General features: G+C 42.3%; 1 protein-coding gene across 5 annotated transcripts; it reads right to left on the bottom strand.

Moving 5' to 3' along the window:
- Positions 1–1,216: 1,216 nt before the first annotated feature.
- On the bottom strand, positions 1,217–13,059 carry esrp1 (epithelial splicing regulatory protein 1). 5 transcript variants are annotated; one of them, XM_072394313.1, is made up of 17 exons: positions 12,946–13,058; positions 12,702–12,833; positions 12,095–12,250; positions 11,845–11,961; positions 11,375–11,486; positions 10,808–10,951; positions 10,228–10,282; positions 9,997–10,107; positions 9,713–9,845; positions 9,554–9,596; positions 8,664–8,983; positions 7,657–7,881; positions 7,314–7,566; positions 5,809–5,986; positions 4,072–4,210; positions 3,535–3,624; positions 1,217–2,369 (listed from the first exon to the last, which is right to left on the bottom strand). In XM_072394313.1, the coding sequence occupies exons 2-17, from the start codon at positions 12,831–12,833 to the stop codon at positions 2,235–2,237; spliced, it is 2,343 nt and encodes a 780-aa protein (XP_072250414.1). In that variant the 5' UTR covers positions 12,946–13,058; the 3' UTR covers positions 1,217–2,234. The 5 variants fall into 5 exon arrangements, with proteins under 5 accessions (XP_072250414.1, XP_072250415.1, XP_072250416.1 ...); XM_072394314.1 differs by having other exon boundaries at positions 7,326–7,566; positions 12,702–13,059; XM_072394317.1 differs by having other exon boundaries at positions 2,283–2,369; positions 3,502–3,624; positions 7,326–7,566; positions 12,702–13,059.
- Between the last annotated feature and the right edge of the window lie 663 nt (positions 13,060–13,722).

Genomic DNA, 13,722 nt, shown 5'->3' on the forward strand with positions numbered 1-13,722 from the left:
CATTTTTGTCCATATAGAAAAGCTTTAAATCAAAGTTAATAAAGTTTGGAGCAGGAATCACCTTTTTGACGACTCTTTGCTCTTAGCTAGAGTCTATCCCAGCTGTCATTGGGCGAGAGGCACGGTACACCCTGGACGAGTAGCCAGTCCATCACAGGGCCACACGGAGACAAAAGAGGCAAACGACCAACCACTCTCAAGGTTCATTTAGAATCACCAGTTAACCACCAGTTAACCACCAGTGCATGTTTGCGGATGGTGGGAGGAAGCCGGGGCACCTGGAGAGAACCCACACATGCAAGGGGAGAACATGCAAACTCCAGGCAGAAAAACCCTGCTAGGATTCAAACCACGAACCCTCTTACTATGAGGCAACAATGCTCTTTCATAGAAACATTTAAATAAATTATCCATCCAATAAAGCTCTTGGATGATGCTTTATCACAGATTTAAGTTGCTCTTGTTCTTAAAATAGTACTTTTTTCACTTTCCAACAGTTTAACAATTTAAGTCCCAATATCTGCCAATGCGGTGTGAAAAAGTTACAACAGAAATAGTTGAGCTTTGTTGGGTAACATGCTATGCTGCTTTAAACAGTGTGTTTTTTGTAAGTGGGAGAATGAGTGAGCGCATTTAAAAGGGATGAAGTTGGGTGGGGTGCACAAGATTGAATTACACAATGCCAAATCCACCCCGAGGGGGTCTGACATCTTTTTGTCTGCCTTCTCTCTCTCTTCCCACTTCCTGCCCTCCCTATTCTTCCCTTTTCCACCTGGTGGAAAAAAAGGCCATCCTTCACATAATATGTTTAGTGTGTCTCTAAGTGACAATGGCTTCTTTGCTATAGCATGTGTGTATGTGGGAAACTCAGAGGTAATCACTGAGAACAGTGTGAGGGAGTTCCCACAGTTTCGCCCAGAGCCACATTCTGTCATCAGACAACTGCCTGTGTGTTTGTGCTCTGCAACTTTAAATCCCTGCTGAGCCACACAGCCGAGAGAAATGAAATGCTCAGCAAGCAAATGGTGAAATTGAGCAGATGGAGGCTGGCAAACTTGACACATTATGTTTATTGTTTTTTTTTTTTTCATTTATTTCAGCATGGCTCAGCAGAACTTCCTGAGCAGGAAAACATCTACGGTTGAGCACAAATGGCATGAAAGTTCACGAGACACAAGTCAGTTTGTTTTCAGTTCATTTCCATATCAACAGTTCGAAAGATCTACAGAAGACTAGGTTCAAATGAAATATGGTGAACTGATTTATTTTTGTTTGTTTGTTAAAACATATTCTCCATCATCAGCGTAGATGGTGGAGAGAGGACAAAGAAAGTGTGAGGGACAGCTGAATCTTAAGCACAAATGTAATCAAATTGGTCATGAGCCTTATCAAACTCCAGAGGATTACTCTACTCGAGTCCTCTAGAAGAATGCAATGAAGAATGGTTAAGTTACCCTGAACTGGGGCTGTTCTCTGCTCAGTTGAGCTCAAAACAAAAGGCAAACCAACACTGGCATGACATAACATGGAAACTTTCCCATAGAGACGTGAGATGTCACCTTTTTGTAAATTAAGCCTGATACAAGGGTCAGACTATCAGACAAACTCACAGTGTAACAAACATTATCATTCAAATATACTGCTATTATGTAGATTTATAGTGTTACTGATTAGCAGTGCATTGATATTTGGCATTATGTAAACATCTTAAAGTTTTACTACTAAACTTCTTCATGCACTAAAGCTTCTAATACAATCACTGTGTACTGTATCAAATGTATAGAAACATATAAAATGTAATGCTTTAACAGATTAAGTAATAACATGTATCAACACAGCCATGCATCATACTCATTCGCATCTCGTTCGCACTCACACACACTTTCACTCTTCACAGAAGCTTGAAGAAAGGAATTTAGCTCAATTGTAACTAGGTCGTTCTTCTCTAGTTCATCTGGCAAATAAATCATAATGATTACAATAACATAACAGGTTAAAAAAAATCTCTATAAGGCTTTTAAAATACACATTGTGCAATATAGGGAAAATTGCTATATTTTTATTTTTTTGGCTAAGACCGCAATGAATTTGGTATAAAATACATTTATTTCGTTACCTAAAGATATAAATAACACATCTAAAAGACTATTTTAAAAAAAAAAAACAAAAAAAAAACAACTAATTAGTCTTGGACACGTACCAAATTGTCACATGACTTTTGTTTATGTGTGACCCTACAGCAGGGTCAGATCCAAGTACTGATTCCCCGGCTTGGTCACGAGAGCAGGGAAGGACATGAGAGGAGCATCTCCTCCGCTGGACTGACCGATCAGACTGCTGCTCAGGAGAGAAACTGACTCTGGGGGACCCTGAGAAGGGGAGACAGACAGACACAGGAGCATTATTCCACTGCAAAAGTTTAAAAAAAAAAAAAACAAGGAAAAAAAGGGAGCTCTTACACCAGCACCAGATGTTACCCAACACCCCTTCAGATGCCTGAAGGCATCACCTGTTACAAGCCATCTACTATACTATCACACTACAACAACACAATTGACCGTTGGCTAAGACCTGCCCCTTTAGTTACTGTTGCTATGCATGTCAGGCTTTCCCGCATTGCATGGAACATGTACAGATTACAGCGAACATGGAAATCATTAGACTGATTTGAATCCCTTTTCAGTTCACTTTAAGAACTTGTGCTCACGATTACGGAATTAGTTTGCTTTTTGTCACTGAAATGACTGTTCACGTGCTTATTGCAAGCTATTAGTCACTGCAGCAGGAAAGTGCACTGTCCATTAGGCTAACAGCTCAGCATGCTATTATTTGTGACCGAGATATTACATGAAAACTGTTTTGTGGCTTTGAATAAGCTCTTAATGAAACAATAAGGCAGCGTGAATCACAGCAAACTGCTAAAAGCTCCTGATTGAGGCAGTGATGGTAGTGATTCAGTATATTCAATACACTAAATATTGGTTGATACGGATTTGTTTGCCCGTGAAATGAGCTCGGGCCATACTGAGCTGAACCAAATTGGCTCTCGTGTGGCGAATATCATGATCAGGTAGTGAAAGTTTAGGACACCTAACAATAACCACTTTAGGAAATAATATTGGGTTACTGAAGGTTAGTTAGCCAGATGCTAAGCTATGACTGGACAATCGCTGTATCAAGAGAGGGGGCCTTAGTGATCGGTCAGTTGGCTCCCTTCACTATGACTGTATCCATCAGAGACATCTTGAGAGGACAGAAGGACACCAGTGAGTATCAGATGAAGCAGACTCCCAGACAAAATCATTCAAAGCAAAACCCACAGATGAAGTATATTCCAAGAAATTTCCTCCAAGCACTCAGCCCAATCAAATATGTTCCCTTTGTTGCAGAGAAGATGGAGATTTCTCCCTTTATACAGAAAATGTCACTGTCATGTTGGAGCCCTGTAACCCCTGCTGTCTAAACTAAATCCCCCTCACTTAGCCCTCAGCCAATCCTTACCTGCCACCTGCCTCAGACACCTTAAATACACACCCATTCTTTGGGCTGCGTAAGCAACGTCCTGGCTGGGTCGTGAGCATGCATGGGCCCGTGGGCGTGCATGAGAGCATCCTCGGGGGTGTACTGTGGCGTGAGGAAGGGGGAGGGATGACAGAGACACAGGGCTGAGACACATTTAGCCATAAACAATAACCTAACAGCAATGTGGGCATGAAGAAAATCGATAAGTGACATGAAGGAAGAGGGAGAATATATTCCTGGTCTGAGCTTGTCTCAACATTGAGAATAGACTCTAATTTTTCCTTTTATTAGCCCTGTGAGAGTCACTCTCTTCCAGGTTTGAATAATAAAACTTGAGCTCCTCATGTTCAAGTTGAAGCAAGCAGCAGTGCATGAGCCACAGAACAGGGAGAGTAGACAGGATAAACTAGTTTGATAGCCTCTGGGCAACCACAGTGGATGCCTGACAACACACCCATAAAACTGGGACATTTGAATATAGCTCTTCGGTCCTATAGATAGGTATGTGCGTTAAGCAAGTTTTGGTGCATTTGAAGGGAACTACCTTACCTGGTATCCTTGCACTGCATTAATGAGGTCTTTAACTCCACTGCCGTTATAGGGCAGGCCTGGCATTCGTACCAGCCCTCCTGGGGAGAGAGAGGAGGGAGCAGGGAAGAAACCCATAGTCGTAGGTGAGCCTGGCGGGCTGCAGAATTTAAAAATAAGAAAGGTAAATAAAGACTTCTGTTCTGAAAATATCTGATCAGAAACACAAGAGCTGGAGTAACGTCAGGTGTTGTCTTTCATTACTTTCTCAGCGATCAACCAAGTCAAAACACCAACTGGGGAAAAACACCAAGTTTTCTGATAACACAATCTTCAGTTATTAACTACCCTTGTCCCAGTCTTTCTCCTTGGCAAGACACATTTCAACCCAAGTGTTCCTGTTTTTCAGATTTGATTTTATCTTTTAGTATTTAATAGTATTTTCTTTTTGTAATCATTGCAGCCCAAAAAAAGAGAGACCATTTTCAGGTTTAGACATTTCCCATATATAAGTAAAGTCTGGAGTAAAAAAAACATGACTTCTCAGGACAATGTAAAAAAACATGCATCTTAAACTGCTTTAGGGCCCTGATTCAAATCACCGTATTACTAGCTATGCAACGGCTTGGAAAATCAAACATGTAAATAGCACCAGTTCAGTTTCTTATTCTCTTACTTTGCAGTACACAAGCCATTGAGCAAACTCTATCAAACAGCCTTAGCTTAACCCATGGCTGTAGATTCTAATCCTTGTTGTACCTCAATCCCAAAAAACACTTGGGAGGGTGTGTAAAATGTAAATAAAAACTGATTTTTTTTCAAAACGTGTTCATAAATATTTCATGCATAATAGAACATAGAAAACATTTTGAATGGTGTTCCTGAAGGTAAAAACTGCAAAGACTTTGAATGTTCCCTCACCTACAGAACAAAATATCATTAAAAGATTCAGAGTATCTGGAGACCTCTCTGTGTGTGCGCGAAAAGGCCGGAAATCAATATTGGATTGCCTGTGATCTTCGGGCCTTCAGGTGGCACTGCATTGAAAACAGGCCAATGAGGAGAGATATCAATAGTCTCGTTATCAGCACCCAGTTAAAAACCCCGTACCTCTCTGATGGTATGGGGGGTGCATCAGAGTCTATGGAACGGCTTATACAGGCTTTAGAGCAGCATTTGCTCCAGGTGACGTCTTTTTCAGGGAGGACTTGAATATTTCAGATAAACCCCACACTGCATTTATGACAACAGCGTGGCTTCATAGTCAACGAGTTCAGGTGCTGAACTGGCCTGCCTGCAGTTCAGACCTTTCGCCAGCTGAAAACATTCTGTGTTTCACGCAGCCAGAATCCGATATCAGAGTAGAATGGGACAACATTTGTTTCCCAGTAACTCTCCTCAGTTCCCAGGCTTCTACAGACTGTTGTCAAAAGAAGAGGAGATGCTACAGAGTGGTAAACATGGACCCAGCTTTTTAGAGATGTGTTGCTGCCATCAAATTCAAGATGAGCACATTTTTTCGTGAATTAAGAAAATGCTTCACTTTCAACATTTGGTATGTTTTCTACTGTATGTTCAATTGTGAATAAAATGTTGGTTTATGAGATTTGCAATTCTCATTTACATTTCACACAGCGTCTCAACTTTTTTGGAATAGGGGTTGTAGTAGTTAAAATCAGGAACGCAAGATATGCAGGATGAACGTGAATGTCTGTTTTTGGCTTCTACAACGCAGCAGTCTCCACCACCACTGCTTACCTGGGGTAGTAGGCTGTGTAGTTCATGTATAGCTGAGCTGAAGCAGGGTAGTAGGCATGTCCTGGTGGCAGGGGGCGAGGGGCCAGCAACACTGGCCCAATGGGTGGGTAGAGAGCAGCAGCCTCCGTGGGCAGGACAGGTGGAACAGGGGTGAAGGAGTAGGATGGGGGAGATAAACCTGGAGAGGAGAGAACAAAATGAGAGACAAAAACAATTACAGCCACACAGATAACATCAAAAGTGCTGAATGACATGATGGTAAAGTCTGATCATTGTTTGATTCTGAGAGGAGCTCATGCAAACTTGCAAACAATGACCACCAATCCCTTCAATTAGCACTATATACATGTCTGTATGTGTCGATGTTAATCAATAAGAGCTTTTTTATTTTTTTCTGTACTGCCTGGCAGGCATGACACCAGATGAGAAACTTTACAGTGAGAAAGCATTTTCATTGGCCAGCATTAAAAATGTATGACTGCCTCAAAATCAACAGCTGCGAGTCTCTGCAGCATTTACTGTAATTCTGCTTTCCCAGAAGCACACGTTAGTCTATGGAGCCATCTCAGAAAATATTTGCATAACGAGAACAACATTGCACAATCCCAATAGTAAGTAGGTTTAAATAGATTCCACAAAAAAACCCCAAAATGAGTCGAGGCATCTTTTTATATATGCAATTTTTAGCATTTACGTAGTTTTGGTGTTGTCTCCGAAACACTTAAGATTATATGATTATATCACTTATGGGATTCTGGCTTCAGACTTGTGTGTTTACATGAAAAAAAAAGAGAAGCTTAGCTTTTCAAATGATTATAAAGATTACAGTGCAAATGCTTACTCATGTGAACATTTGCACTGTATAACGAAGAGCTCACAATCATTAGACCATTTTTCATTCTGAAAGACTACAGACATGGAGAACAAAGCACATCTACGCACCAGCTCTGCCCACCTTTCGCACAGCTCCTAACTGGACAAGCACAGGAGATGCACACGCCTGAGGTGTGCTGGTCTATTGACACTATATCCCACAAACACCACTACCAATCTGGTAAGATTAGAGAGCTGTAAGCCATGTTGACTTATTATTATGCACTGGTTCGGATTAAAATTGTCTTGCTTTCACTTTTCCAACCCTACCAGATCTTTATAAAATACTTTACCAGTGGTAAGGGAGAGGAATTAAGAATGAGTACCAAACATGCCACTGAAAAATTAAACTACAGTATTCAATCAGAATGCGTGAACACAGGTGAAAAATGAAAGAATAAACAGTTATCACATGAGGTTTCTCAAGGCATGCAGATGGGTGAATTAATCAGACTAAATTACAAAGATGAACCACACTCACATACACAAACTCTCACACATACACAGTTTGAATCCTCGTCCCCATCCTCCCACAGTTCTAGATTGGGGGAAAAACCCGCATCACTGCCCCCACGGCAGGAGCCCACCTACCCTGCAGTCCCGAAGCACCCCCAGCTCCCAGCAGCACTTACGTCTGGACTTACATGGCGGAGGGCTGAGCCCTGTCCCACTCCTGCTCCGGGTGTGTGTGTGTGTGTGCGTGTGTGAGAGCGAGCCTCCCATCAGCACCAGGCCCATCTCCTCGGCACTGCAGGGAAAGACCTCCACGTAGCGGCTGTTTGCCCCACGCTGGCTGGACATCACGTGCTTATGAAGCCGCTGTGAGGCCTGCAGCGCCCGCTCTGCTGAAGTCATCTGGATGAAACAGTCACCTGACGGCCGGCCCTGAAAACACATTTCACCAGATATCATTCTGAAAATCTTCTGTCAGAAAGTATGAGTCAACGGGTGTGTCAGCGCGATTACGGCATGTACCTGCTGGTTGAGAACCATGTGCACACCATGTGGTCTTATATCGTGTGTAAACTCGCCCAGGAAGGTGAGGATGTCCTCTATGCTCGCTGTGTACGGCAGTCCTCTCAGCCTTAGGCAGTCCCTCACACCACCAGGAGGAGGCAGGAGAGACATTGTGGGCAGCACTGAAACCAGGGGGGCCGGGGCCACAGAGATCAGGGGGGCCGATGAAAACCGGTTCAACACCTAAAACACACACCCATAATTTCAATTTACACACTGCCTACTGTAAAGACAGTTAAGAAGGATGTCAGTTCTGCAGAGCCTTGTCCGTATTTCTCAGATAAGGTCAGGTAAAAAAAAGTCTGTCCAAACATAGTTAGACAAACTTATTAGTAGTAGTTATAATTCACATATCCAAACACTTATATGTCACCTCATAGAACACATCCTGTGTACAACAACACAACAAAGCTGAGTCCACGTTGTGCAATGTCAGACAGGAGCTGGCTTGTAGCCAACAGGACACCAACATATTTGCATTTCTGGAGAGGACCAATAAAAGACCCATAGTTTGTCTAACATAAAAGCCTGAGGAGAGGCCTCTGCATAGATATATATGTGGGCTGTACACTTATCAATCCTGAGAGATAAGAAAATTTATGCATGAGTTCACATAACGAAACAGGGGAGAGGAGTGGAGGAAACAAAGAAGGAAGAGAAAATGGAGACAGACTAACTGTATGGACCGACGCACGACAGGGAAACATGCATATACAGCACACCCCGTCGTGCAGTTCCACACCCATAAAGTGTTGCTCTAATAGTTAAAAGGAATGAGAGATACAACCACACTGTTAACATTTCTAGTGTACTCAGACATAGAGAATTTCCAAAAATCGATTTGATCACGTGTCAAAAAGTGTCTGAAAAAACCCACAAAAAAAAAAACTCTCAATCAATTTTAAAGTGAAAGTAAAAACACATAAATGTGTTGCATTTTTCCACAGAGAGGCACCCTGACATACCTGTTGCACCTCTGCTGCTGTACTTTTGAACAGCTCAATGTATCGTTTCCCCAGGATTTCCTTGTGTTTCCTCAGAGCACACTGAGCGTGCTCCTCACAGGCGAACAAAACAAACGCATCTCCAGTGGGACGCCCATCTGGGTAGCGAACGAATAGGATGCCATCCTTCCCTCCGCTGACCGGACATGTCTCTTTTAACCCGTCCCCCGGCGAGAAGAAGGCCAACACCTGCTCATGTGTGGCAGTGAAAGGAAGGCCTCGCATCCTCACTATGATCTGGTCCTCACGCGACAGAAACATTGCCGCCTCATTGGAGGTACCTGATGCACACAAAGACGCAGACACACCTATTTAAAAACCAGTCACGGCGCTTTATGTTTTCCTTCTGTGAGGCTGTGACAGTTTGGCGTGCTGTCTCTTGTTCCTCTTGTATAACTCATAATACAGCTAAACTTGCTTTTTAATACCTTCATGATTGTCAGCAACCATCCAAACCTTTAATCTTTCTGAGGATGAATATGAACATGTTATGATGAGGTCATTTCTTAGAGGCCCTCATCTTTTGAGTAAAACCTTAAATATGCACATCCAATGAGTCAATGATGACTTGTGGCTTGTAGGCTAGCTTGCTGCCCTCCTAAAAGGCCATGTTACCAATAATAAACAACTGGCATGCTGAGTCATAACTGACAACTTATTCTGCAAATTATGATTTTCCCTTAAAGACACAAGTAGGACGAAAAACATCTGATGGAAAACCCAGACACACGCCAAACTGCATGGCCTTTTGATGTGCCACAAGATGTTTTTCTTTACTAATTCAAATCATGAGGATTTAAATCAACCCTCTCCTTCAGAACACCAAAAAAAAGATATAAAAATGAAAATACCTCCAGCAATCTTCAGGAAGTCCTCTCCTGTTGCTTTGTAAACCTGCAGTTAGAGGGAAACGAGGAGCTTATTTGGGAATACTTGTCACCACGGTGTAGCTGAACGAAACGGCTGATTTTCCGAATTGATAACTGACAAGCTTCGTCCGGACATGTTACCTCAATGTATCTGTTGCCCATATGGTGTTTGTGCCTCTGCAGCGCCAGGTCTCTGTGTTCTTCACTGACAAAACGAACAAGTGCTTCTCCATTTCTTCTCCCCTGAGCATTAAGACACAGCGCGGCCCCTCCTCTATATAACACCACATACGGAGGGTTAAAGGACCATCAGGTCAACGGCAGCCATCAGAGCATCACCAGTCATATTATGGCTTGCTGACAGATGAAATATAGACACAAAGACCTGTACAAATGAGCATGCCTGCGAGGAATATACAACATACTTGGCAATGTTGAGGCCTCTGAAAAATCTAGCAATGTCCTGGTCAGAAGACTGCCATGGCAACCCTCTGGCTCTGATCACTGTGTTGTCGCACACTTTCTCCATCTTACTGCTGCGCACACACAAACACACACGACCCAGCACAGGATTTAGCACAGCGGGAGTGGACTTGGAGTTGATTTCAAAGGCAGAGAACAAAAGAGAACGCTTATCTTGACTTCACTTCACTTACCAAGTGCCGCTCTCAAACCTCTCGCTAACTCTGTCGGGGTTGGAGAACGTGTGGCCTGCAAAGGGAAAGTTGCCATTTCAAAAATGAGATATCGGCCTTTTGAAACCACAAACAGTTGCATCTAAATGAAACAAACTGAGACATATGATTGTTGTAACTGTTTAAACCACTTACACCTGAAGGCACACTTTACTAAAGACATTGTCATGTGAGTGATGGACGCACATATGTTGAATCCAGTCTTAAATGCATAGAAGTCCTGGATTTATGGACTTTCTTTATAGAGAAATAAATATAAGCAGCAATTCACTTTGACTCATTTTCACTTAATTTGACACCTGTTATCTCAAATCATTGAATTCCCATATGCTGAAACTATATATATATATATATATATATATGCCTTGACCTGGACACCAAAAAGGATAGGATGGGACGTCCCATTTTCAGCATGTTTGAATAAAAAATAAAAAATCTTCTGACAAAATTTCTCTTTTAGCTTATATTTGAAGCTGAATGAAGCAGCTCTCTTGCAGTACACAAACAGGGCTTTGCTTGTCGCTTCATATGTAGTACTCACAAAATGGGTCAGAGAGCAGCGCAAGAACAATGCTGGCCAAAAGGCGGACCTGCTGCACGGCCACTTCTGCAGGCAATGCGGCCGAAGGATCCTGAGACGCTGAGGGATCCCACGTAGTGGGCGTGTCAACAGGGATACTAAGAGCTGAGGAGCAGGTTAAGGGAAAAAAAAACAACAAGACACTGGCAAAAAATGCTGATACTCATATAGACTGTGGTGTTAAGAGTAATGTCTGGATAAGTGAGTTAAAACACTGACGAGTCAGTTTTTTTTTCTGTGCCAGTAGGTGTGTGGGGTTTGCCCTGTTGGCTAAACACACACTCTTTCACTCAGTGCTTAGTAAGGTGCTGCCATTCTTTCCTTATTTGCATTTCAAAACCTCTTGCCCTGCAGCCAACACCCTGGCCTGTAAACTTTTAATGTTAGCTTTGAGTGTGCACAAGATCAAACCAAAAGAAGAAAATAGCCCAAACTATCTAAAAAAAAAACCCACAAATAATTAACAGCCAATACATCAAAAATGTCAATATGTCACCAAATATAAACACATGACGTGTGGAAGGATACACTCTGCCATGACGTGCGCATTCAAAGTCTTGAGGTCAGATGCTGGGAAGTGGTTCTTAAACTCCTTCCGAAGGTCAAAGAAGGAGTGGAAACAGTCTGGGACCAGGATGTTCTAAAGGGGGGGTGATTTGAGAGGGAGGATGTGAACAAGTGGCCCATCAACAGCTGCTGTTTTATGGCTCTCATCACACTTATGTTTGCTCAAAGACAGTAAAGTATGCACTGCTTTCTTCTTTGCGCTTTCTTGAGTAAAGCGTGGGAGAATGTCATCAGCTTCACAAGCGCGGTATGTGCATGGGCGTGTGTCTTTGGACAGGTTCGCATGAGTGCCTCTGTTCTGTGGATTGGTTTCACCGTATTATGTATTCAATTCTGACAGCACAGTGCTGACACAACAACCGAGGGTTCCTGAAGCAGCGCGGTAACATCCGCCCTGGCTGCGAGGCGTTCGCCCTACCCAGCTTGCTCACCTTGCTGGCCGCCTCGGGGTGAATCACTTGACGGATGTGGAGCTGCCCGTCTGTACACAAACACAGTGATGTGCCTGCGCTTGCGCTGTTCACTTCATTTGTCAGTTGTAGATTAAACTATGAAACAGACACACAAAAAAAAAAAGAAAAAACAAGAGCATTTACAGGAGAAACGGGGATTTGTACCAGAATCATATTAATAATTACCATGTAATACAAGCCATAACATTTATTTTCAAGAGATTATTACCAAATTTAAAGCACTGTCTATACTAGTTGCTGTGGATACGCAATCTCCAGACCCATTCTCCTCTTCCTGGCTCTCCTCCACCACATCCTCCTCTTCTTTTTCTTCTGTCAAGTCTGAGAGGTCGGGTTTAATGAGGAGCTCATTCACCCTGCCCAACTGGTTCAGAGAAGAAAACAAGTTAGTCTTGAAACAGTAGCCTACACAGGATCTCATAAGCTGAGGGGACATTCTAATATAATCAAGTGTCTGTAAATAAATGGTAATTGACATATTATTACAAAGATATTTCTCACTCTAATGAGCAGGACTCTATTTTTCTTCTGTTTCTTATATCAACAGGGAAAAGAAATTTCAACTTATGTTACACTGAATAACTCTGAAGTGTTTCTAAGTTGTTAATGTATTTCAACAAACGCGCAAAGAGAGAAAACCTTACAAAAACTCGACTTACTAAAGATTTTATTTACAGGTTAACAAAAGCTTGAACCATGTGTATCAGTATAGTTTCACTTCACTTTCCACGTTCACTCTTCATCACTACATTTCCTGCTTTGGAATAACGATAAGAAGCGAGAAGTAATAACAAGTCATTTACAAAGGTGTGTACCGTTTTGTTCTTTACATCCACCAGCTGCCAGGCCAACTGCACGAGCTCCTTCTCGTCAGATCCCAGCAACTCTCCGCTGGCGCCAGATGTGGCGGTGAAAAGCACCACCAGGTAGTCTACCTGCGCCGTCATCTGAACGCAAACAACTAAAAAAAAAAGGCCAATGTAATACCACGCGAAACTAAAGAACAACACCTCAAGATACGTAGGTGAGACGTGCGCGGGAGGCAGGAGGTAGAGATACCTTTACAGTAACACCTGAGAGCAAAGGTGAGGTCCGTAAATCCAAATAGTTGTCGCGTGTTAATTTTTACGTGAAGCCTCCCGCAGTCACCATCGCGGAGTAATGGCTGAACGCTCCCAGTTTTTGTAGTGATTCTACCTGTGTGACCACGTGACTTTCTACCTGCCCCCTCCCTCTTTCAGGTGGTTCAGAGCTTAGGACGTGGCAGACTATGGAAGGCAGGAAAGGTATCTGTTTTGTCTAAGAATCGTTTACATTTGTAATGTAACCCACTGTTTCTGTGCATAACAATGTACGGGGTCAGAAGGGTAAAAGGCCCAGCTGATATTGACGGTGATTTAATCGTCATATCTAGTGGCCCAAATCTAATCATTCACATCGACGATATTTCTTCGTTATGACTATTATTCTATTAGAGATGCCCTCATTTTATCTTACATAGAATAAATTGGCCGGGAATATTTTAGGATAAATATCACATTTATTTATTCAAAAATGGATGGAAATTACAACAAAAGAAGACAAAAAATTGTGTTGAAACACACGCGGAGACAGACACTCAAAGGAACATTTTGTAACCTACAAAAAAAATTGGTGCTGAAACAAATTTTTGGCATTTACAAGAATGCAATAATAACTAAATGCATAAAGGTCAGCATCTGTGAAAGTTGGAGTGTAATTGCACTTTCTTTGTATTATATTTATCAAGTTTGCTCAGTCTTTTGTTTTATTTTCCTTAATTAAATCAACAATTAAAGCTGCCATTAGAATTTGACG

The sequence above is a fragment of the Leuresthes tenuis genome, unplaced genomic scaffold, assembly GCF_036924035.1.
Source record: "Leuresthes tenuis unplaced genomic scaffold, fLeuTen1.0.hap1 SCAF_10, whole genome shotgun sequence".
NCBI classification, from domain to species: Eukaryota; Metazoa; Chordata; class Actinopteri; order Atheriniformes; family Atherinopsidae; genus Leuresthes; species Leuresthes tenuis.